Source organism: Mustela erminea, chromosome X (genome assembly GCF_009829155.1).
Source record: "Mustela erminea isolate mMusErm1 chromosome X, mMusErm1.Pri, whole genome shotgun sequence".
NCBI lineage: Eukaryota > Metazoa > Chordata > Mammalia > Carnivora > Mustelidae > Mustela > Mustela erminea.
The window spans coordinates 100,035,193-100,058,552 of NC_045635.1; the positions used below are offsets into that span (position 1 = coordinate 100,035,193).

Genomic DNA, 23,360 nt, shown 5'->3' on the forward strand with positions numbered 1-23,360 from the left:
GTGGGCCAGGTTGAAGTATGCAGAACTGACAGTGGCCACAGTGGTCTGCCTCTTTCCCCTCAACTCCTGGGTGGCCAGAGATCAGTGAGCATTTTAGTTAATTTCGCTCAAGTTGGTCTACACTTTCTTTAACACTACAGGCTAAATTCAAGGCAGTGTTCATGGTTTCAGCAACTCTCGTGTCCCAGCTAGACATGCCACAAACTCCATGGGACCCCAACACTAGGGTCTTCCTTTGCCAGACTACTTTGTAACTGTCAAGAGGTTTCAGAGGACTAATGACCTCTCAGACATCCTTGAAGGAAATCTGTCTAAAAAACCAACGCTTTTCCTTCTATTAGTAATTGACTTTGTGCTGCAGATAAGCCTTTCAAATAGGGACCGTTCTTGCCAATATAACTTTCAATAGGGCCACTATTTACAATGCTTATGTTGCACCCCAAAACACCCCAAAACTCTCTCTGTAGTGAGGAGGGGAGAGGAGGTAACTGGATGGCTGAGGATCTGCTGTCAGGATACAGACCTTTTTTTACCCTATTACCAAGTGTTGGGTCAACAACAAGGACCCAGGGCTAGACCAGGTCATAAGCTAGACCTGCGTCCAATACCTGAAAAAAACCATTTGAATATTAAAATTGAGAGGAGAGAGACAAAGCAGTAAGCCTATTCCATAACTTGGCACATAGCTGGTGCTCACTAAGGATGAGCTAAAGGGAGGGTGTCTTGTGTTAACTTTCCTAAGTAAATAGCTTCCCTTGGTGTGACGTGTAAAATCTCCATGACATGTACAGTTGCATGTAAGGTTTTTTCTATAATGACATTAAGCGTCCAGTATGTTAAACTGATCCCTTTTCCCCTCTGATTGCAGGTGTGGTTTAAGAACAGAAGAGCCAAGTGTAGGAGAGATGAGAGAGCTTCAATGCTCAGAAATGCACCACCGGCTAACCTGGACCACCTTTTCATCTTCATGCTGGATGGGTCCTAGAATGCCACCCTCGTTCAGAAGCCAAATTGGAGATAGGTTCTTCTTGTGTCACTGACACCCTACTACCCTATCTCCCTTATAGTTGCATTATCAATAAAGAGGCAAGTTCTGCATGCATTTGTCTTTATGAACCAAATGGGGGCAAGTAGGGTCTGTACGTAAATCGATGAGGAAATGCCATTGAAACAGAACGACAAGGTGTTATGCCCGAGTTTTCACGTCTGAGAGACCACCAAGGAGCCAACACTGATGTAGTCACACGAGGGTTTATTCAGCAAGCTTAAGCTTGGGCCCAAGTATACCCAACACAGCAGAGTAGGGACTTGGACCCCGAACCAGATTACAGTCAGAGTTTTTAAAGGCAGAGTAGGGGTGGACTCGGCAGTGGGTGAGGACAAAGGGGATATTCAGAAGGGCTATCAGGGTAAAGAAGACTGTCCGGATATTGGAGGCCTAGTTATTATCAAGCCAAGGCCGCTTTTCCCTCTAATGAGGCACAAACAGAAAGACAGCTGGGAGTTTCCTGGTGGAATGTCACATTCCTCCTATCAAGCGTCCTTGCTAGTGAGATTTAACACTGAGACATTTGTAAACCGAGGGAGACTCCTGTCTTGCAGGATCATGATCTCTGCAAGTTAACAATTTGTTCACACATACTACTGAGGGGAGGGGAGTGGGTGGAGAGGGGGGTGTAAGGTGCCAGCTTTGGCTTTGTCAAGATGGCTGACTTATGTCAGGGTTAGACTCGAGGTGGGTACAGCCTTGTTTTTCTTGGCCTCCACAAAGGTTTCCTTTCACGAGGCTACATCCCGGAATCTGCACGTCACAGAAGCTCACCAAGGACCCATGATGAGCTTGCCCTGACCCATATATTCTCTTCTATCCCTCGGCCCACGTTTATCCCCACGTTGCCCCTTTGGGACCACAGATATGTGCAAGATGGGGTGGGGTGAGTCCCTAGGGAGAGGACAGTGTCATTTCCGGATACTAGCTCCACTCATGTTGACATGTTCGGGCTGAACACTGGACTCTGGGGAAACCTCTTAAGAAGCTCCTCCCAGGGATTCAGGGGAAGATGGCTGCCAAACACCGAACCAGTAGGTTTCAAATTCTGTTCACGACCCTCCCTTTTTGTGGAGGAGACTGGGGAATAGAAGCCATTCTGGCACACGGGTTCTGTTGCTTCAGCAGAAAAATGAGAAGAGATTCCATCAAGGCCAGAAAGAGGCTCTTCTCCCTTTTCTTCCATCCCCACCACCCCCTTCCCCACCACACCAGCCCAGGACAGCATTTTATCGATCTTTCTCCAGCTCAGAAGCTGACCATCACGCCTTTAAAAGTATTTTGTCACCTTCCACATCCTTGAGAGGAACCCAATTCCTGTTGTTAAACACTGAAAGGGTACCAGTTGGTTTACTGCTGCTCAAAGCAAGAGTAAGGAGACGTCTCCTGAGCAGTGTTCTAGAATAATCACTCATTGAGAAGAAGCAGGCATACCTTTGTTATGTTCCTGCTGGCTTCTCTGTGTGCAAATGTCAGTATAGAGAAAAACAAGGAAAGGTTGGTGAAGTGAAGAAACCAGGCCTACTTTTTTTTTTCTTTTTTTTAAAATACAGAATGCTTCACGAATTTGCACCTCACCCTTATGCAGGGGCCGTGCTCACCGTCTCTGTATTGTTCCAATTTTAATGTACATGCCGCTGAAGCGAGCACAGGCCCACTTTTTTTTTTTTAAAGGATTACTTTTTTCTCAGTTCCACCTTTGTTTTTGAGGAATCTGTAGCAATGTGAGGCTTGTTTCATGGAGTTCTATGTGGAAAGCAATCAATTGTGGCCGCCACGGTCATGTGAAGTGATTGCAGAAACTACAGACCAGGTGTCCTGGTCACATCAGAGTTTCCCCTCATGGGAGTTGATCAGAGACCAGTTTCACAGTGCTTGTATGTTCCCAGTGTGGAAGGCTCTGTTTTCTTGGGAAAGCATATGCTCTTGGCCACGGTGGCCACGAATGTTTTATTCCTTCTTCCTATCTTTCTCACTCGTGAGTGACAGATGTCAGAGAAGTGGCTGCAATGTCAGGCTTCCACAAAGGGGATGTTACTGTTACCCAGAGACCCCAGGCCTTGCTGGGAGTGAGGGAAATTCAAGAATGTTCCTGTGCAGACATGCCCATTGCCATTCTCACCAGATGATCTTGAAACCAAAAATCATTTCCTAGTGTTGACTGATGAGGGAGCAGAAGGCTGGCTGAGGACAAAGCAAAAGCTGGCACCTTGCACCCTCTGTCTTCCTGCTCCCCTCGGTAATATGTGTGACATTCCTCAGGCACCCCTGGCTGCCCTAAAAGAAAAACAAATAGTTAACTTGCAGAGATCACAATCCTGCAAGACAAGAGTCTCCCTCAGTCTACAAATGTCCCAGTGATTTACAACAAAGAAGCTGTCTTATCAATAGCCCAATTTCCAGAGGCAAATAACTCAGTTCCTCAAGCCCTAATGTCGCCCTCCCCTCCATAAAAACTGAAGGAGGCTGAGGTAAAAGGAAATGTAAATAAAGTTAAATTTCTTCTAAACTTAACTCTCACTAACAAGGATGTTTGATAAACATGTGACATTCTACCAGGAAGCTCCCAATTGTCTTCAGGTGAGTGCCATTAGAGGGAAAAATGGCCTTGGCTTGAAAATAACCAGACCTCCAATATCCTGACAGTCTTCTTTACCGTGACAGCGCTTCTTAACACCCCCTTGTCTTCACCTACCCAACTCCTGTGTATATAATCAGCCACTCCTCAGGATAGCGGGGCAGCATCTCTCCTGCCCATGGATCCTGTCCCCATGGTGGGGACTTTAATAAACCACCTTTTTGCACCAGAGATGTCTTAAGAATTCTTTCTTAGCCTTCGGCTCTGGACCTCACCCCATTGAACCTCACCTAGGTTCTAGAACTTCATCATTGACCACTGTCTTTCTTTTTTATTTTTTTTAAGATTTTATTTATTTATTTGACAGACAGAGATCACAAGTAGACAAAGAGGCAGGCAGAGAGAGAGAAAGGGAAGCAGGCTCCACGCTGAGCAGAGAGCCCGATGCGGGGCTCGATCCCAGGACCCTGGGATCATGACCTGAACTGAAGGCAGAGGCTTTAACCCACTGAGTCACCCAGGCGCCCCATATCTTTCTTTTTTATTTTTTTAAAAGATTTTATTTATTTATTTGACAGAGAGAGAATCACAAGTAGGCAGAGAGTCAGGTGGAGAGAGGAGAGAAAGCAGGTTCCCTGCTGAGCAGAAAGCCCAACGCGGGGCTTGTTCCCAGGACCCCGAGATCATGACCTGGGTTGAAGGCAGAGGCTTTAACCCACTGAGCCACCCAGGTGCCCCGTCTTTCTTTTTTAAATATCGAGTTTCTCAATGCTTTAAGAGCCTTCAGAACTACGGGGTCTGTACCAGTATGCTCCAGGTACCATCAAACCCAGTCCTGATCCCTTCTCTGCTCTAGTCACAGCCGGAAAAACCATATGCAGCTTTCCCACCCTGAGACTGAAAGCAGGAGAACATTCAGCACAAATCCCTCAGTTAACCCTCACATCCAGTCTGACACACGCTAGCAAAGAACATTCTTTTTTGAAGCGCAGGCTGTCAGGAAGAAACAAACAACGACAAGAAAGGATACCTTTCCTGTACGTGCATGGCATTTTTGTCACACGTATTTTAAACTTGTCTTTCCTTTCAGATCCCAGATGTATTAAGGCAGAGTGGTGGCTTAAGCATAAGAAATACGCAGAGTTGGGCTGCAGATAAAAATTTACACTTAGTCTAGGTTTATAAAGAAAGGTCTTCATTAATTCCCCAAATTAATGAATGCCCTGAAGGTTATTCCCTTTTTTTTTTTTAAGGTTTTATTTACGTACTTGAGAGAGAAAGCAAGCTAAAGCAAGACCATGAGTGAGGGGGAGGGAGAAACAGACTATACACTGGGCATGGAGCCCACATGGGCCTCAATCCCAGGACCCCAGGATCACCACCCGAGCTGAAGGCAGATGCTTAACTGACTGAGCCACCCAGGAGCTCCAAGAAAATTTCTCTTAATGAACATTTCAAACATCCTGAAAGCATATCTCAGGAATTAGTTATTGTAATATAAGGAAATACCTTTGATTTATTAAAAAAAAAATCTTTAGAAACCGGTTACCGGTGGGGCGCGTGGTTGGCTCAGTTGGTGGAGCATTCAAGTCTTGATCTCAGAGTTGTAAGTTTGAGCCCATGTTGGGTGTAGAGATCACTTAAAAATAAAATATATTTTTAAAGATTTTATTTATTCCTTTGACAGAGAGAGAGAAAGCGAGAGCACAAGCAGAGGGAGCTGCAGGTAGAGAGAGAGGGAGCGACATGGGGCTGGACCCCAGGACCCTGGGATCGTGAACTGAGCTGAAGGCAGACGCGTAACGGACTTAGCCACCCAGGCACCCCAAAAATAAAATCTTTTTTCTTAAAAAAGGAAAAAGAAACTAGCAACCAATAACTTCATCGACTTGAAATGGGTTGTCTTTGTAGATGTTAGTTTTTTTAAAGCCTTTTTTTTTTTTAAAGTAATCTCTACACCCAACAAAGGGTTCAAACTTACAACCCCAAGATCAAGAGTTGCATGCCCTATCGACTGAGCCAGTCAGGTGCTCCTATAGGTGTTGGTTTTTGCTGAAAATTTGTAAGTACAATCTTTAAGGAGTCCAGCAGATTCAGCATTTTACAGTAATCTAATAGTTCTCGATGTAGTCCTGCTTTCTAGAGTTTTCCATAATAAACAACACATGCCAGCTAACTTTCAAATGGTAAAGCTAATGGTCAAATTAAGTAGGAAGAAGGCATGAACTATTTGGGGGGAAATGTTTTTTGACTAAAATTAGATTTATGTAACCTAGATCTTGATTTAAACAACTATGATCAGAACATTGGAGATTTCACTTGGAAGTCCCTGACGATCAAAATTCCAGACAACTATTTTAACTATAAGTACTTAGCAACAAAGGGCCAGGGGCAAAGGAAGGGACCAGAAACAATTCTTTATACCTCAGTACAAGAGTGTGGGGGTGCCTGACTGACTCAGTCAGTAGAGCATGCAACTCTTCCTCTCTGGGTCCTGAGTTCAAGCCCCATGTTGGACATAAAGATTACTTAAAACAACAACAACAAAAAATTCAGCACAAGAGGTGGTCTCTCAGGGACACCGGGCTGGCTCAGTTGGTAGAGCCTGTGACTCTCGATTAAAAAAAAAAAAAAAAAAGTGGTCCTTCCAAACAGATATGAGAAAAGACTTTTTAAACAAAAATAATATTACTATAAATGTATACAAAACAGAGGAATGGAATCTGTTCCGAGTTGTCTTCACAAGAACAGAAATACATTTGCCAGAGTTCTGATCGTGGGGCACTGTGCTTATCACTAGGCTTGCTCTGAGTACCCCATGCATAAACTGACCTACCATGTAGTTATTGGTGACGATGTGACATCTCTAGGAAGGGCTGGAGTCCTGGACGTGGAATAATGGAGTGAAAAGAGTCCTTCACAGCCTTTCCTGGTAGGTAAGGTGAACTTGGTCTCATATGACTTGCTGTAGCCCAGGATGGGGACTGGAGTTCTCAAAACCTTGAGTGGAGGGGCGCCTGGGTGGCTCAGTGGGTTGGGCCGCTGCCTTCGGCTCAGGTCGTGATCTCAGTGTCCTGAGATCGAGTCACTCATCGGGCTCTCTGCTCAGCGGGGAGCCTGCTTCCCCCTCCCTCTCTGCTTGCCTTTCTGTCTACTTGTGATCTCTCTCTGTCAAATAAATAAACAAAATCTTAAAAAAAAAAAAAGAAGTTCACCTTAAAAAAATAATTCTTAAAAAAAAAAAAAAAAAAACCTTGAGTGGACCCCTTGGAAGTCAGCTGCTATGGTAACACACCCCTGGTCCTAGGAATGTGGTCCTAGGAATTCTGCGTGCCATTACTTTTGTTTGGGGATTCTTCTGAGACTTCTGGCTGCTCCCATTAAGCCAAGGCAGCAAAGTGTCCCAGAGAGAGCCAGTCCTTGCCTCAGCCACCTCCTCTCGGCAAACTGGTACTCATTTTCCTTTGTGCGACTCTCACACAAGCTCACTTGCATGGGGCAAGTGCGACAAATGTTCACAGGCCCTGTAGGAAAAGGTTAGCAACAACAGAGAACCAGCCTCACCATCTCGTGCTGCTCTTCCAAACAAAGTACCTCTGTGTCTTCTGGGGAGACACCTGGGTTAAAGGAAGAAATCACCGTCATCACTGTTCCGAAAGGGACTTGTGCCGGCATCCTAGTCCCTTCTCTTCCTATGACAGAGGACGGAACACAAGCGCAGAACAGTGGGTGACCCATGAGAGAGAGCGTCCGGAGTTCATCCCACTGAGGTCCGGCCTCTAAGCAGCCATGTCCTGCCATGGGCCCGGAGCCACCCAGAAAGGAGCAGCGCTCACCCAGGTTGAAAACTTCAGCACTCACTCCACCTATGCGCATAGCTCTCTCCTTCAAAGGGCTCTCCAATCAAGGTTTCACCCTCTGTCCCAGCACGCAGCCACCCCTCACTTAAGGCATGGAGTCCTGGTGTGCCCTCTTGCTCACCAAACATCACCACCTTTCTCCCTCCACATAAAGATAGGATTTGGTAGTTACTCGGTTTCTCTGGAATCTGTGACACCAGGAGCCATCAGCTGTGCTCTGGGATCGGGGCTGCTGGCTTAGGTTTATAGCGTCCTCATTCTCAGACCTTTCCAGATCCTGAGGACCAGCTTCCCGGCACCAGCATGACTCCCTAGCATAGCCAGCCGACATCCCAGGGGCCTGGTGGGCAGTAGAAGACAAACAAACCAAAAACAGAAACAGAAACACACACCGGTGGTTGCCAGAGGGACAACCTCGCCGAGTTTATATGATACTGTCCCTACCTGTGCTGATAGCTCTCTTTCTGGAACAGGTGCTCAATCTAAATTCTTTCAGGCAGTTAGGGGTACTTGGCAGGTTGTCAGTGGAGGGTGCGACTCTAGATGTCAGCGTTGTGAGTTCGAGCCCCACTCTGGGACTAGAGATTACTTAAAATAAAATCTTTAAAAAATAAATTCTTTTGCGCAATGAGAGGGGAGGCCAAAAAAAATCTGAGTTTTCTATTTCTTAAAAATAATTACCAAGGGGTGCCTAGGTGGCTCAGTTAGTTAAGGCTGCCTTTGGCTGGGGTCGTGATATCAGGGTCCTGGGAAAGAGCTCCATGTCCCGTTCCCTGCTCAGCCAGGAGCCTGCTTCTCCCTCTCCCTCTTCCCCCCAGCTCCCTGCTTGTGCTATCTCTTTCCCTCTCAAATAAATAAATAAAATCTTTTTAAAAAGATTTTATTTATTTAACACACACACACACACAGGGAGGAAACACAAGCAGTGGGACCAGGAGAGACGGAAGCAGGCCCCCCCGCTGAGCAGGGAGACTGATGCGGGGCTTGATCCCAGAACCCTGGGATCATGACCTGAACTGAAGGCAGACACTTAACAACTGAGCCACCCAGGCGTCCCAATAAATAAATTTTTTTAAAAAATTACCAAAACGAATCTACGTACCAAGGAGACACATGGAGGGGGGTAAATATTGCTCCCCTGCACAGCCCAACCTAGAAGGTGAAGGGAAAGTTCTTTTTCCTCCACTATAGTACTTTGAGTCAAGAGCACGTCCTTTTGCCTGTGGGCCCCCGTGGCAGGTAAAGGAGCCACGAAGGCGGAGATGGCGGCTGAGGGCATAACCCAAGTGCTCCTGGAGCCGTCACCTCAGTAAACAGCAGGCTTGCCTCTGCTGCTGGCACACTGGAATCCACTGGGGAAGACGTCATTCTAGCCTTGTCCCAGAAGGCCATGGAGTCCCCAGCCCTTGGGTCGAGCTGGCTAGTGTCACTTGAAGTGACTAAAGGCAGGGAGGTTGACATTCCTGTCCCTCCCAGGAGGGAGGCGGCTGTCCTCCTGAACAGATGCTTCAAACCACCAGGTGCGCTGGGCTGGGCCCTTGGTCGCTTCTCTCCGGGCAGACTACCCAGCAAGGACACTGCCTGGAAATGCAGAAGCTTCGACCTCTGGGAGAGACAAATCAGAGAAGATCTGCGGAGGAGGAGGACCGGTGTGCTCCAGGGGAAGGCAGCACAATGACCCCGACAGTGAGGAGGACAAGCTCCGGTCTGTTTTGTAGGTAACCACCCGCACAATGCTAAAGGCACAGAAGGTGAAATGGCAGTGCCTAGGAGGGCCTGGCCATTCCCTCCCAATGCGCGTGCGCACACACGCAGGCCCAGGCCGTCCCTGAGGACCTCATCCAGGTGCCAAGTGGAAAGGGGGCTGCCTGGCTGCATGGAATGGGGAGTTAGCTCCACTTACTGGGGGCCGAACTGAGACAACTGGCGGGATCCCTCACAGTTAGCGTTGGAAGAGGGAATTCTCCCCAGACAAGGTTTTACCCTGGTCCCCACTGACCTTGGTGACAGGGATGTTCTGGTGTGCAAGGTGGCCCAACAGACAGCAGGCCTCATGCTGACCCAGACGGCCTCAATGGAGAGCCTTGGCGGAAGCCTCTCCCTATTTGTTGCCTCATTTCCCCTTCCCACCTTAGCATTTGCTCCTTCTGCTGCATGAGAATGTCGGCTAAAGAAGCCAGTGTCTTGGAGCTCTCCAAGGTCTACTGGAGGTCAAATCTGCATCAATACAGCCAAAGCACAAAGCAGGCCAACTAAGGTATAGGCTGACGCTAGTTGCCTATTTCCAATACTGGTTTCATAAAACAACTCTTACCATGTTTGCAAAGTAGACGGAGGGCTCCACTAATATTTTCTTTGGTCGAATACTGTATGATCTCATATACATGTGGAATCTTAAAAGAAAAAAACAAAACTCGTAGAAAAAGTAATGAGGGACACCTGGGTGGCTCAGGGGATTAAGCCTCTGCCTTCGGCTCAAGTCATGATCTCAAGCTCCTAGGAAGGAGCAGAGAGCCTGATGTGGGGCTCGATCCCAGGACCCCGAGACCATGACCTGAGCCACCCAGGCGCCCTGAGTCTCAGAACTTTTTAACCTCCTGGTACAGGAAGACACCTTTCACATGGGAATAGATAGTAATTAGTAGGTTTATTTCATTATTATTATTCTTATTTTAACTTTTTATTTAGAATTAGATTATGATGGGGCACCCCTGCGGCTAAGTCAGTTAATTAGCTGACTGTTGATTCAGGCTCAGATCCTGATCTGGGAAGGTGGGATCTGCCCATGGGGTGCCCTGCTCAGAGCACAGTCTGGTTAAGATTCTTTCCCTCTCTGGGGCACCTGGGTGGCTCAGTCTGTTAAGCCTCTGCCTTTGGCTCAGGTCACGATCCCAGAATCCTGGGATCCTGCTCAGCAAGGAGACTGCTTCTTCTCCCTCTCCCTCTCCAGCTCCCCCTGCTTGTGCTCACTCTCTTCCTCTTGCTCTCTAAATAAATAAATAAAATCCTTAAAAAAAAAAAAAAGAAAGAAAGAGCCCCAGGTTCTACTGACTGAGCCAGCCAGGCACTCCATGATATGTTACTTTTGTTATTGAGGAGGAAGAGTTTATGTAGGGAAGTCCAGTAAGACCTTCTATCCATGCTTCAAGAGTAATCTTAAAGTCTACCTCTTTAGACTATGTTTCCAGAATTGTACTGAATAGAAATTCTACCTTTACTGAACTCCCACATATTGCTTTGTTACATAGGTGTGGCATTTCCCTTGTTCTAGATGATATGTGATTTCAAATCATGTATTGTCTTTTTCTCGATGATTTCCTTATGTCTTTGAAGCTTTATGGTACAAAGACACAGACTGACACACTTAAATACACATGTGCACAAACACACATGATAGGGAAGAAAAAAGGAACAGAGGAAGGAAGGGAAGAGGCAGAAGGAAGGGTGAGGAGGAGAGCGGAAAGGCAGGGAGGGAAAGAAGGAGACGAAGATGGACGGAGGAAGAGGAGGGAGTGGGAAGACAGAAGAAGGAAGGAGGTAGGGAAAGGGAGGGAGAAGGCACAGGGAGGGAAGGAAGAAAGAAGGGAAGAAGAGATAAAGTGATGAGGGAGGAAAGGGGGGGCTGAAAGAGAGAGAGGGAGGAAAGAGAGAGACAAGGCAGCCATCTTGCCATACGTCATTCTGACTTCATAAGAAGTCCGTGGGAGGATACTCATTATTCCAGTGGCAGTGGTAGTGACAGGGATCGTTGCCCTATTTCCCATTGGGGAAATGGAGGCACGGGGACAGTCAGCCTTGCCCCTGCCATGCAGTGAGCAGAGAGAGAGCAGGAAAGAAGACGAATGAGGTTGTGCCTGAACCAGAAGCGTGTGCCCCAAGTCCACAGCGGCTTACGCTACTCAAGTCCCTGGTCTTTCCTCGGATGTTTCCTGAGGTGGGAGGGGGTGGTTAGGGGCACTGTCCCCCCTCTAACTGATGAAAGGTACACATGACTGCAATGCCACCACACAAGGAATTTTCCACTCCAATTCCAGGGGACTCCGACGTACCTGGTGGACACCAGTGGCCTCCAGGTAAGGGCTCTGGCTCCGGACCTTGATCCCCACCCCCACTAACTGCAATGAACGGAGCTGGGGGCCAGCAGAGGCTCCCCCTGCCCCGGAAACTCATCCTACAGCCGTGCTTTCATGAGGGCGCCCCCATGCCTGACCACTGTCAGCTTCCATCATCCCAAAGGTACACATTCCAACGCCCTCCTCGAACTCGGCCCCCACCTGACGTTGCAACCTTTTGGCCCCTAATACAGACTACTCCCTAGCTTCCTCTCCAGCTCACACTCCAGAGCCCACCGGCCGTGGCTGGGTGCCCCGAGACAAGTTCAGACGTCTCCTCTCCTCCCTGCTGGGGCCGCTCACACTACCCCCTTGCCCTGAAGCTCAAGGCACAGCCTGCTTGCCACAGACCGGCCTCTGATGGCCTCTGAGGTGGAAGGGAAGCCCCACGACTCCCCAGAAGCCAAATCGGCTTGGACTAGGGGCTGCTAGGACCAGTCGCTGCAGAGGTTTGGCTCCTGGGCCCCCTCCACCTTGCCAAAGTCACCGAACCTCTCTCAGCCTGCATTGTCTTGGTTAGGGCGAAAAGGAAAAACCCGCGATGCTTCTACCACCCCTGGCACCCAGCGCCCAGCCCTCCTCAAGGGACAGCGGTAAGGCCCACGAGCCAGGCTGCAGTACACGGGGAGCACTCCAGGGAGGTCACCAGCACGAGCAAGCACAGGTCCGATCGCTCTGCTCCAGAGCAGGGCTGAGACGCCCTGTCTGGCTCCTTTGACCACAGGGAGGGCCCACGTCCAGCCTGACCCCACTCAGTCCCCGCCCCTTCACTCCAACGTGGGCTCCAGCGGACTGAGCCTTCCCCCTCGGCCTTACCTGCATCACCTCGATTAAGAGCCACAGCTCCCCTCGGGAGAGCAGGGGCCATCCTGATCTCCATCTCGCAGAGGGGGCCTGGGAGGCCCAAACAGGTCAACTGATTTACCTGGGTCACAGAGCCCGTTAGTGGTGCTGAGACTCCATCACTTCCAGCTTCTGTCTCTCCCGTGCGCTGGGAGAACCAGGGTGCCAGGTTGGCTTGGTCTCACCAGACTCCTTCCCCCCACTGCCTGGCAAAGGGCCCTGGAAACCCAGCGGCCAACACAGGTTTACTGCCTGAAGCCTGTGTAGGTACCAAGGGACACGGTGGGGGAAGCCTGGCTGGCTCAGGTGGGGGAGCCCGTGGCTCTTGATCTTGGAGTCAGGGGGCCCAGCCCCACACTGGGTAGACAGATTCCTTAAGAAAAATAAAACAAAACAAAACAAAAAAAACAACAAGAAACCGAAACAGAGCCCCATGGGACAGGTAAGGCTAGAGACCTTAGGTCACAAGATCACGATCTGTCCTCGTTGCCGACCTCTGGTGACGAACCAGCGGCTCTCTGCTCTCACGGCGCCTGTGAGTAAAGAAACAGAAGACGGGCTGCAGTCCAGATTGGGGAGGTCAGGGCAGGGCCATCAGCCATAGTTCTGTGTGTCATCTCAGTCACTCCGGCAGCACACTGCCGAGATTGTTGCTCTCCTCTTACAGACGAGGAAACCAGGGCAGAGTGAGACCAAGCAGATCGGCAGCTCTGCCAGCTCGCAAGGGATGAGCGAGCAGGAGGCCGCCTGCATCCCTATGGCTCCAGAGCCCCCCTCCAATGAGCGGGGCCCAAGGAATCATGACTCGGGGCTATTTTTGCTAAGGGCGAGGTTTCATTTGCTTCCTAAGGTGTGCCAAGGGTGAAGTGATTGAAAGAAACGGTGTAAGTAAATGCTAGCATACTTGATGCCCACGTAGGGCGAGAGAGGCCGAGGGTCCCACGAGAGACTGAAGGGCAGCAGACAGGACCACGCCGTGGAGACGGAGACAGGAAAGGGCACGCGGAGACCACAGGGAGGCCAACAGGCATAGGACGGAAGCCCTTGAGCTCTCTCACACAATAAATAGCCTCAGGTCAAAATTGTGCCCGGGATACCTGGCCACGGGGTGCCGGGCGGGGGCTGGCAGCACTCAACAAGACCAAAGCCCAGGAGGAGACATTTGGTTCCAGTCAGGAGGGGGCAGTCCGGTCTCCATCCCTTACCACCTCTGTGAAAAGGGACTGGTCCCCAAACCTTCGGTGGGTTTATGAGCCATCCTCCAGGACCACGAGGCAGGGGCACTTCTCCCCCTCAGGCGCGGGGGCTGAGGCACCTTGGGCACACGATGCCCTGGGGAGCCCGTGGGAATGCTGAAGCTTCGGATTTCAACTAGAGTGGTGAGCTTGGCTGTGCGGTGATCGCGGGGTCCTTCAGGGACATTGTCCACCACGGGACCCGGGCCTAGGAGCTATTTCCAATAGTTAGGATAGTAACAGGTGTCGGAGCATCTATAAAACAGTTCCAGAAGGGAAAACCACAGAGCCCTCAATCGGGACTGCTCCCTTTCATTTGGGAAAAAAACAAAACAAAACAAAAAAACAAAACAAAAAAACATGCCTACCATCAGGCTGAGCTCAGTATTTGCTTGGGGTTTTCTTCTTTGGTTGTAAAATTCACTTCTGAAAGAATGCAGGACACCTGGCATTTACTGAACTGGGACAAACTGTAGAGTCACTGTCATCGATTCCTTCCATACCCCAAACCTCTGGGCCCTGTCCCTTTATTGGACTCACCTGGAGAAACCAAAAACTTGCTCAACTCAACTCTCCAACCAATAAGGATGTATCCTCGCTGGAAGAAACAAAAACAAGAACGGAAAAGAAAAACAACAAACAAGAAAGAAAATTCAGCTATTCCTCAGCAAGGGCTCAGGAAGATATTTCTTGGAAAACCCAGGAGAGAGGGTGTCTGTGTGTGGGGGCGGGGGGGGGGGGGGGGACAAAGGCCAGAAAGTGGGTAATGACCCAGATCCAAAGGGTCCCACCATAAGGAACACGCATGCTTGTAGAGAGAGTCTCAAGGCGGAGGTATAGACACTGTGCCCGAAGGGGTTTCGGCATCCATGGTGGCGATGAGAAGAGCAAAGTTTGAACGAGGAAAACTGAACAAAACTCCAAGCCGTGGGAGGGCTGTCCAGTCTGAGCCGACTTGGAAGGCGCTAAGCCCCGTGCAGGTTCGCAGCCCTGTCCTGAAGTGTGGCTTCGGGACTAAAATCCCGGAGGCCCAGGCCCCTGTGAAGGGGCAAGCGTGGTTTCATCTGCACGGTGCATCTGGGCACCAGACGTGCTCAGAGGACCCCGGGGACCCGGGGGTGTGGCGGGCTCTGACTTGGGCCGCCTCCCGAAAAGCCTCAGAGGGGGCCACCTCAGAGCCCATCACATTCCTCGGATGACTATTCCCTGCCTAGTGGCGGCTCCTGGATTCGCAGGGCTGGCCAGGGACCTTCTCCCAAGCCCTCGGCGGCGTCTCCAGAGCTAGGGTGGGCTCTGCGTCTTCCCCTGCCCACACGGGCTAGCACGATCCAGCGTGGCGCCTTCCCCTGGGGGACACAGACCACCAGTCTGGGGCGTGTGAGCCCAGCGTCGACTGGAAGACTCAGCCTCTCTAGCTAGGCCGCGACGGCTCGGATGCCCTAGGCCAAGTGCTCCCTCCCGGAGTACCCTCGCAAGTGCACACGCAGGCTTGGGGCCCAGGCCCAAGCCGCATGCGCACCTCGGCGGGCCCCACCCCCCCGCAGCCGGGGGGTGGGGGGTATATATAGGGAGGGCGGCTACTCAGACTTTCCGGAACCTGACAACGCCAGGACCGTTTGGCGGAAGCCCGTTGGCAGGCCACCGCTCTCTGGGTCACCCATGGATCCCGCAGGGTCTGACGGGGAATGTGCGCCTGACGGCACCAGGGATATGGAGCCTCAGGGCCCAGACCAGGACGAGGGCACCGGCTTCCTCAGCCTGGGCGTCGACGAGGAGCAGGAAGTGCCGCAAGGTCCGTGCCCGTTGGGACAGGCTCCGGCGTCAAGCCCCAGAGACCAAGGTCCCCGGGCGAGTGGAGCGGTCTGGTCACCCCGCAGAGGTTGACCCTCACCCCCTCCTTCTCACGGCCCCGGGCTTCGACGCCCTGATCTTTCTGTGTGGATCTCGTCCTTTGCAGAACCCCAGCCTGAGGCGATGTCGCTAAGCGGAGAGCCCGGAGACCCCGAGGCTCCCGGAGACGCCGGAGAGGGAGCGGCGGAAGCAGGGGCCGAGTTCGCACCTGAGCGGGGCCCTGGAGCCACTGAAGTCCAGGAGGAGGCGGACAGCGATGGCGTCAGCGACAGCGATGGCGTCGGCTACAGCGATGGCGTCGGCGACAGCGATGGCGACGGTGTCGAAGAGGCGGTGGACGGCCGCGAGGCCGCAGAATTTCTACTGCCTGCGCCAGGGCAGCTGGAGCTGGAGAAGCAGGAGGGCCAGCCCAAGCCGGAGGGGCCACAGGGGGCCGAAGGGCCGCCGCTGCCGCAGGGCCCGCCGGCCCAGGCCCCCGCCCCAGGCCGGGCACCAGCGCCCGGGCCGCCGGGGGCTCATAGAGTCCCGTTCAGCCGGCTGCAGCTGCGCGAGCTGGAGGGCTTGTTCCAGCGCACTCAGTATCCCAACGCGCTGATGCGGTAAGCGGACTGGGGCGCTGGGCGCGGGCCCCGGGGGGTGCGGGCCCCGGGAGGCGCGGGCCCCGGGGGTGCGCGGGCCCCGGGGGTGCGCGGGCCCCGGGAGGCGCCGGCCCCGGGGGGGCGCGGGCCCCGGGAGGCGCCGGCCCCGGGGGGGCGCGGGCGGAGGGAGGGGCGGGGCGGCCCGGGGGCTGGGGCGCGGGCGGGCTCTCAGCGTGGGTCCTCGCCGTGGTCAGAAAGGCCAGCCGCCTCCAGGCTGCCGGGCACGCGGGCGGGGGCGGGGGCTGAAGGCGGACATTCACGCCCATTGGAACGCGTCCTGCCCGCAAAGTGTCCGCCGCACTTGGTAGAGGAAGGTCCTGCTGGAAGCACGCTAGCGGGGACGGGGGCCGCAGGTCTGAGACGCGGGAGCGAATGGTTTAAGAGCCTACCTCTGTTTAACGTCGTCAGAAACCTACTCGTCGTCACTTTTGTACAAATTGTTCATTTTAAGGAATCTCTACACCCACCGTGAGGCCCCTGCACCCATTTTTACATTTTTAAGACTATGGTAGTGGGGGACTGCGTTCGCGCTTTCCCCTGTATAATAAAAAAAAAAAAAAAAAATACAGTCGGAAACTATCTGGATTCCTGAATGTTCTGCCTTCCCTTAGATTATGCTGGAGGTCTTGAAAAACCTTGAAAGTTAAAACAAAACAAAAGAAAAGCCTGGCTCAGTGGGTTGAGCCTGCAACTCTTGATTTTGGGGTCTTAAATTCGAGCCCCACGCTGGTCGTAGAGATTATTTAAAATGAAAATCTGAAGTTAAAAAAAGTATAATTAAATGTTGCTTGCGGGGGAAAAAAAAGTGTTGCTTGCGGGAAAGCTCAACCTAGAGGGTCCAGAAGAGTGGTGGGGGCATGGGGTCTGCTGGTGGGGTGGGGTGCGGGGGGATGTGGGGGGACGTCTGTGAGACCAAAACTTGAAAATAACACCACCAAGGAATGAACAGCAGTTGGTACCGTCCCTTAGCACCCAGTGGGAATGTACTCGAACTTGATCATCACAGAGAGAGAGAGAGAGAGATGGGGGGCAAAGTCGGGGAGAGAGAGAGACAGAAAGAGAGAGAGATGGGGGTTGGGGATAGAGAGAGAGAGAGATTGGGGGGCAAAGTCGGGGAGAGAGAGAGAGATGGAGGGACAGCACCTTATGAGAGGGCTCTAAATTAATCCATAAAATGGGTAAGAGCAAGGATTAAAAGTCTGTAGAGAGAGATCCTCAGACTTTTCTTCATTTTGAAGTTGGTAACACGAGAAGAAACTGAATTAGAATGTCCCCTGCTCTTGGGGACTTTGCCTCCTTCAGCCGGGCTCTCCTTCCATTCTTGGTCACCTGAATCTCACTGTAAATCCCGAAATGGTGTGACTTTTTCTAATGTAGAGATTGCTCCATCAGATGTCACGGACGCCTCCTTGAGGAAAAATTTTAGGAAGAGGAAGGAAAAATCCTCTATTTTAACTCACCCCCAACTCCCAATCCTGAGTACTTGGGATTTTCTCCCCTCAGCCAGGAGCTTGCAAGATTCATGAACGTGCCTGAAGCCAGAGTGCAGGTCAGTAAACCAGAAAAAAACCATTTGGCTGGGAGCGGTTCTACAACAGGCTTCAGGACTTGGGCACCGCTGTCCTAGACCTTCTCACCTTCCCGGGTCTTGTTGCCTTTGCTAGTTTTGGGAAATAAGTGTAGAACTTCTGGGTCTTGGTGAGCGGGGGGGTAGGAATGGGCAAAAGAAAGCCCAGGCTAGGGTAATTGCCCATTTCCAGAGGCAACGTGATTTCCTAAAGGAATGGAAAAATCAGTATCGTATAGTATCCCTTGTATAAAATACACATATGTTTGTATAAACTGTACATATATATACTTTTAGATGTCACTGAATTAGACATAGAATACTTGTATTTATATAAATTTTTAAATATAGTGTAAATAGAAATGTAACCAGAATTCCAGAGCATATATATAGTATACACACTATCTTTATAGGTAATAGTTATCTATATACAAACCTACCTACGTATTTATATCTAATACCAATATGTAAGATAGAAATACATCGAATGGAGTAAGTATGCATATCAATTATATACTGGATGAAGTACATTAATTCATAGAATAGATGCGTATATCTTCACCTAAGACAGAACATATATTTGATATGTTGAACGTATATATAAGGAATATGCAGAATATCAGAAGTATATTTTTTAAGTATTTTCAGCAACAGATGAGTACCATATATATATATATATATACATATATATGTGTGTATATATATATAATCACACATATATATATATATATCAGTGTGACCTAAGTGTTGTAGCTAATATAAAATATATGTATATAATTTACAGATAATTAATATAAGTATTATCCATGATACTATTATTATAGTCTTATGTAGTATATAATTGCCATATACTAGAGCCAGTAGAATGTTCTTTATTGTGCCAATTACAGATTAATATTTATTATTAAGTGATACTAGTTCTTGATTGGTATGGTCATATGTTGATACAGCAATATCATTCTATAGTAGTACTGTTTTTCTACAACAGCATCATCATGTATTGTTTAAGTATTATAGTATAAGGGTATATTTATTGTCGCCGCCGGCGCGACAAGAGGGAACAGGGTGGAAGCATAGGAGAATGAAGAAAGGGAGTGTGGGGACAGGAGGGACACAGGCGAACGTATCAAGCAAGTGCCAAAGTTTTTTTGCAGAGTTCTGATTTATACCACACAGTAAGAGAATCGCCTTCTGTACATCTAGTTTCTATTTTGGCCTGAGAGTAGCTGGCCAAGCAGAGATAGCAGATAGCGTTGACCTTCGTGGTTTGGACACTTAGGCCATAACTCAATATTCTCAAAACACAGGAGCCTTATTAACTTAGTCTTGAGACAGCAGCTGCAATGGCAACAAGCCAGACCTTACAATGTTCTCATAACAATCCAGGGAAACACGGTGGCACTCTAGCTCGCCACCCCTGAAAGTCCTCGGTTGAAGAGGTTCGCAAGAACTGTTGCTCTATTGGGTTAACCCCTTCTAGACACGAGGCTCCCAACAATTTCTGTACTTCATATATATTTCTATATAATTACTCATGTGATTTGTATATATTATATATATAATACATTTATCTGTACCCCATTTTATAATGGGTTTTATTTTGTAATATATATATGTTTATATATATAATATGTCATGCTATTTTATAATAATAGCTCCAGAAACATAGACATTTTATACACATCGAAAGAAAAGGAGAGCCGCAAGCGCACCTACTCACGTACAGCTCCACTCCTGAGAGGGTTATCATGCGGGCCCCTCTTCATCATCGGGTCACGTCGGGAGGGAGTCTGAAGTGGAAATCATTCAAATTAAAGCACGAAGGAGCTGAATTACACTAATTTTTTGAAAACAAGCATAAGCTCGTTGCGTAAGGAGCGAATTTACAGATATTTTGGCGTAGGCTTGAGGGAAGATTTCACACATATGACACAGCAGATAAGCAACCACCTTCTGTCCAGTGAAGCTGAGACTTATGCGGAGGGTAGGGTGTCGAGTACAACCGCCTGGGGCTCCTGCTATGCTTTTCCCTCTTAATATTATGATTTTATTTCTCTAGGATTCAGACGAAACAATTTTATTCTGTCAGTATAATTTTTTTTTAATTTAAAAGTTCAAACCTTTATTTTTACTCTTAACTGTTTTTAGTGCAAGTGTCTAGGTCTGTTGCTGTTTTTTTTTAATATGTATGATTACATTTTTGTTGTTGTTTAAAGGTTTTATTTATTTGAGAGAGTGAGTGAGCACACCACCAAGCTAACCCAAACCCACCAGCCTGGAGGGGCAGAGGGAGAAGCAGGCTTCCTGCTGAGCAGGGAGCTGCCCCTCATGGGGCTGGATCCTGGGACTCTAGGATCTTGACCCAAGCTGAAGGCAGACGCTGAACCCAGTGAACCACTCAGGCGCCCTAATATAACATGATTTCTTGCTCTAGGATTCAGACGAAGGCAATTTCACTTTTCAACTGAAGAAAATATTTTGTTTTACTTAAAGAATCTTAAATTTCATTAATTTATTTTAGAGCTGTTGCTTTTAAGTATTTGGCAAACAGGTGTGGAGAGTGGCGGGCCTACGTCTTCATTTTCTGGAACTCCTTCAGCCTGAGAGAGGAAAGATCCGTCAGCCTGAAAACCTTCTTAAATAGTAGATGGTGTCTTATGGTGGAGATGGGAGGGGGGATGTGCCACCTTTGAAATCGGTCTCATAGAGCAAATAAACAGAAATAACACTTTCCAGCAAGGTCCCAGCAAGCTAGCAAAGGCGGAGGCCGGTCCAGCCAGGTGGCTGCCGTGGGTTGGGAGCACAGGGGGAAGCGGCAGGCGAGGATGATGCCTTCGGGATAGGACTCACATTCTAATTTCTGGAACCACCACATTCCGGAGAGGAATGTCTGACACCTGAGATCTTGGTCTTCCTTTTGTGGTCCTTTTACGAAGACATTGTGTGGCATTTGTCCCTGGTGGGGACTGGCTCTTAGTTAGGCTGGATTCTGGCATGTGCTGATTGCAAAGACTTTTTCATTGGCTCAGTGGGTGATGGCTAATTTGTGGGTCCATGGATCAGGGGGTGATTGAGGCCATGAGTGGAATCTCTCGCTTGAGTGGAATCGAAGGATAATTTGGGGGGAAAAAAGAGATGTAAGAAGGGGGAAATGGAATAGAAAAGTCAGAGTGGGTGTATTCGCTTTGCTGCCTGCATAGAGCGTCATCTGTGATGGAGAGGGGCTGCGGACCAGAGGTAGGGAGCTCACACAGGCAGCCTACAAAGCAGGCCCCTGGGACCAGGGGCTGGGCTCCCAGTCAGCTGTACCCAGATCTGGAGAGTCCCAGGCCTCTCTGCCCTGTGGAGCAGGCAAAGCAAGCTCAGAGGAACAGGTCCCCTTAAGTTTGGGTGAGTTGATTTTCCACAGCTTGGGCTGGCACCCTGCTCTCTCAGTCGGGTCTGAAGGGAAAAGGAGTCAGAAGACGCAAGTGAGGAAAAACACATAAGGTTCTCGTCTGTTTCCAAACTCTACAGCGCTTTGAATTTTTTTTTTTTAAAGATTTGATTAATTGATTGATTGAGAGTGAGCTAGAGCAAGAGAGCAGGGGTCCTGTCCAGGGTGCTGGAAGCGCAGCCAGAGCAGAGAGAGCTGACAGGCTGCTGAGCCCAGGAAAGCCTGACGGGTGGGGCAGGCAGGATGAGGCCGAATGGGGCACAGTGAGGGTGGCATGCCTCTCTGCCCCCAGGCTGCTGGCTGGCCAAGGGTGTAAGACTTTCATCAATCTGGTCCTAATTCATGTAAACAGGCATTGTCCCCAACATCTATAATATTCAGATAGTGTCCAGCTGCCTTCTTTCCCAGCAAGACCAGGCACAGGCTCTTGGGCCCTCCATGCCCAAAGCCTCACTCACAATGCCCTCTTTTTCACTGGGAAGAGGTTTCAGAAGAGGAATAACCCTTTTTGTCATCCGTAAAGGAAAGCTGTTGTTGCAAGACCCAGCACGTGCCTCTGGATTATTTGCTTAGCCTGTGTTGAAGATGGGCTTTTCAAAATGGGGGTTGTTCCCCTCAGCAGAGCCTTTGAACGCTCTGAGCTTCTCCCAGAAGCAGGGTGACACCTGCCTAGTCACTAGGGAGTGGTGGCCACTGCACAGCTGTCGGTCGGCTGGGAGGACACAGGCATCCCCGGGGTAAAAGTCACAGCAGGGACGGAGAGCAGTTCCTCAGCTGCGCCTGCTGCTGAGAACGGGGAGAAGTCACATGCAAGGTGGGAGGCCAGTCAAAGCAGGGAGCTGAGCCAGAGCCTGGCACATGGTGGGTGCCCTGTGGGGGGAGCTGCAGGGGGGCCCGTGGCCCTACCTTCCTTCCCTAAGCTGTTTTAGCAAGGAGGAAATAGCTTCCCCCATGCAGTTGCAAAGCTCAAGGGCAGAGAGAGTAGCCTGCTGTGTTTTTTCATGGATGACGTTCAATGCTCACTGTACTAAAACGATCCCTTTTTCTCTCTGATTGAAGGTTTGGTTTAAGAATAGGAGGGCCAAGTGGAGGAGACATCAGAGGGCACTGAGGTTCAGAAACATGCCCCCCGTGGCCATGCCCCCCCCCGTCGTCGTTAACGTGGGTGGACCCTGCCGTGCCATCCTCATTCAGGAGCCGGAATACATGTGGGTTCTTCGCGAGCCAGTGCTGCTGGGCCCCCCCCAGCCGCCCATGCCACCCTTTCCTGTTGTCTTCTTGCCTCCTCCGCCCTGGCGCCCTCCGCCTTACCCGCCCTGCGGCTGCCCTCCCGTGGTCGCTCCCGGGTATCCCCCGTCCATGGTTTTCTTGTAAGCTCTTTTCCCACGGAATGGCCTCCGTGACCGTTTTTTTCCCACGGGGCAACTTTTGCAGCCGATTCCCGTTCTGTGGCGCTCACCCGAAAGAGCAGTTCACTAAATGCCCGCTAAATGTATTCGAGAGAAGTGCAAAGTCACGGACCCTCCATCCGGGGGCACTTGTTGTCTTTTCAATAAAGTTATGAATTCACTCTTTGTGTATTTGTTTTGTGTGCGCCGTGCGGTCAGTGCTTTCACGCACCCGCGTGCCTGAGCCACCATCAGGAGGCCATGGCCATCTGAGGTTCCCCCAAGTGCCCTCGGCCGACTTACAAGGACTCACCGCTCCTCCAGCACCCGGTCTTCCCCCGCCCTCCACACCGTCCCGCCCCCGCCCCAGCGGAACGGCGCCGCCTGCAAGACCGGGTGGCGTCAGCTTCTAAGGGAGAGAACAGTGTGCTTCCAGGCTGTGCTGAGCCCCGGTGGCGTTGAGGAGCTGAGGCCCACCCGGGATCTGGAAGGGACACTTCTACGGGGCTACTCACGGGGCTCGCGGAGAAGCGGCCGCCGGGCGTGCTGCTGGAGCTCCGCAAGTGGTGTCCGCCGCCGCCCCTCCGGGTAGAGTGGACGCGGCGACGGCACTGGGCGGGAGGGTCCTGAGTCCTGCGTCCGCAAGGGTAACGCGAGAGGGGTCCCCTCCAAGGCCAGCACGGGGCTCTCTGTCCTCCCTTTCCCCCGACTCCCCAGAGGCCGAGGGCAGGCATCGCTCGGTCGCCAGCTCCCAGCCGCCCGGCCCCTTTCGGCGAGATGCTGCCTGTGGCCCACGGTCCTTGT

The 23,360-nt window shown here is 50.5% G+C and overlaps 2 protein-coding genes, 1 long non-coding RNA gene and 1 other non-coding gene across 5 annotated transcripts in view; 2 read left to right on the forward strand and 2 right to left on the reverse strand.

Annotated features, from left to right (window-relative positions):
* The window catches only part of LOC116582531 (collagen alpha-1(XXVII) chain B-like), a 28,813-nt gene extending 27,721 nt beyond the window's left edge, over positions 1-1,092 (forward strand). Inside the window, exon 6 of one of the 2 annotated variants that reach the window (XR_004282450.1) lies at positions 869-896. Coding sequence is in view for 1 of the 2 variants with exons in the window: in XM_032330030.1 (XP_032185921.1) it covers positions 869-985 (117 nt within the window). In the remaining variant the exon portion in view is untranslated. Of the gene's footprint in view, positions 1-868 lie in introns of both variants that reach the window. The other variant, XM_032330030.1, reaches the window with a different exon arrangement.
* A 1,499-nt stretch (positions 1,093-2,591) lies between these two features.
* Positions 2,592-2,698, reverse strand: LOC116583775. Its single transcript, XR_004282886.1, has one exon. It is a non-coding gene; the product is annotated as a U6 spliceosomal RNA (small nuclear RNA).
* A 593-nt stretch (positions 2,699-3,291) lies between these two features.
* On the reverse strand, positions 3,292-15,845 carry LOC116582775. The gene is made up of 8 exons (XR_004282513.1): positions 15,736-15,845; positions 14,217-14,274; positions 13,678-13,891; positions 12,898-12,974; positions 9,801-9,879; positions 7,191-7,826; positions 4,657-4,774; positions 3,292-3,325 (listed from the first exon to the last, which is right to left on the reverse strand). It is a non-coding gene; the product is annotated as an uncharacterized LOC116582775 (long non-coding RNA).
* On the forward strand, positions 15,257-22,732 carry LOC116582773 (rhox homeobox family member 2-like). The gene is made up of 4 exons (XM_032330501.1): positions 15,257-15,468; positions 15,634-16,126; positions 17,669-17,714; positions 22,228-22,732. The coding sequence occupies exons 1-4, from the start codon at positions 15,336-15,338 to the stop codon at positions 22,540-22,542; spliced, it is 987 nt and encodes a 328-aa protein (XP_032186392.1). The 5' UTR covers positions 15,257-15,335; the 3' UTR covers positions 22,543-22,732.
* Positions 22,733-23,360: the final 628 nt, after the last annotated feature.

What these genes read in the sequence shown, in the direction of transcription:
- LOC116582773 (XM_032330501.1), top strand. Translation starts at nt 15,336, where the DNA reads ATGGATCCCGCAGGGTCTGACGGGGAATGTGCGCCTGACGGCACCAGG. An exon ending in GGAGCAGGAAGTGCCGCAAG is followed by an intron (nt 15,469 to 15,633) that starts GTCCGTGCCCGT and finishes CGTCCTTTGCAG; the next exon opens with AACCCCAGCCTGAGGCGATG. An exon ending in TATCCCAACGCGCTGATGCG is followed by an intron (nt 16,127 to 17,668) that starts GTAAGCGGACTG and finishes TTCTCCCCTCAG; the next exon opens with CCAGGAGCTTGCAAGATTCA.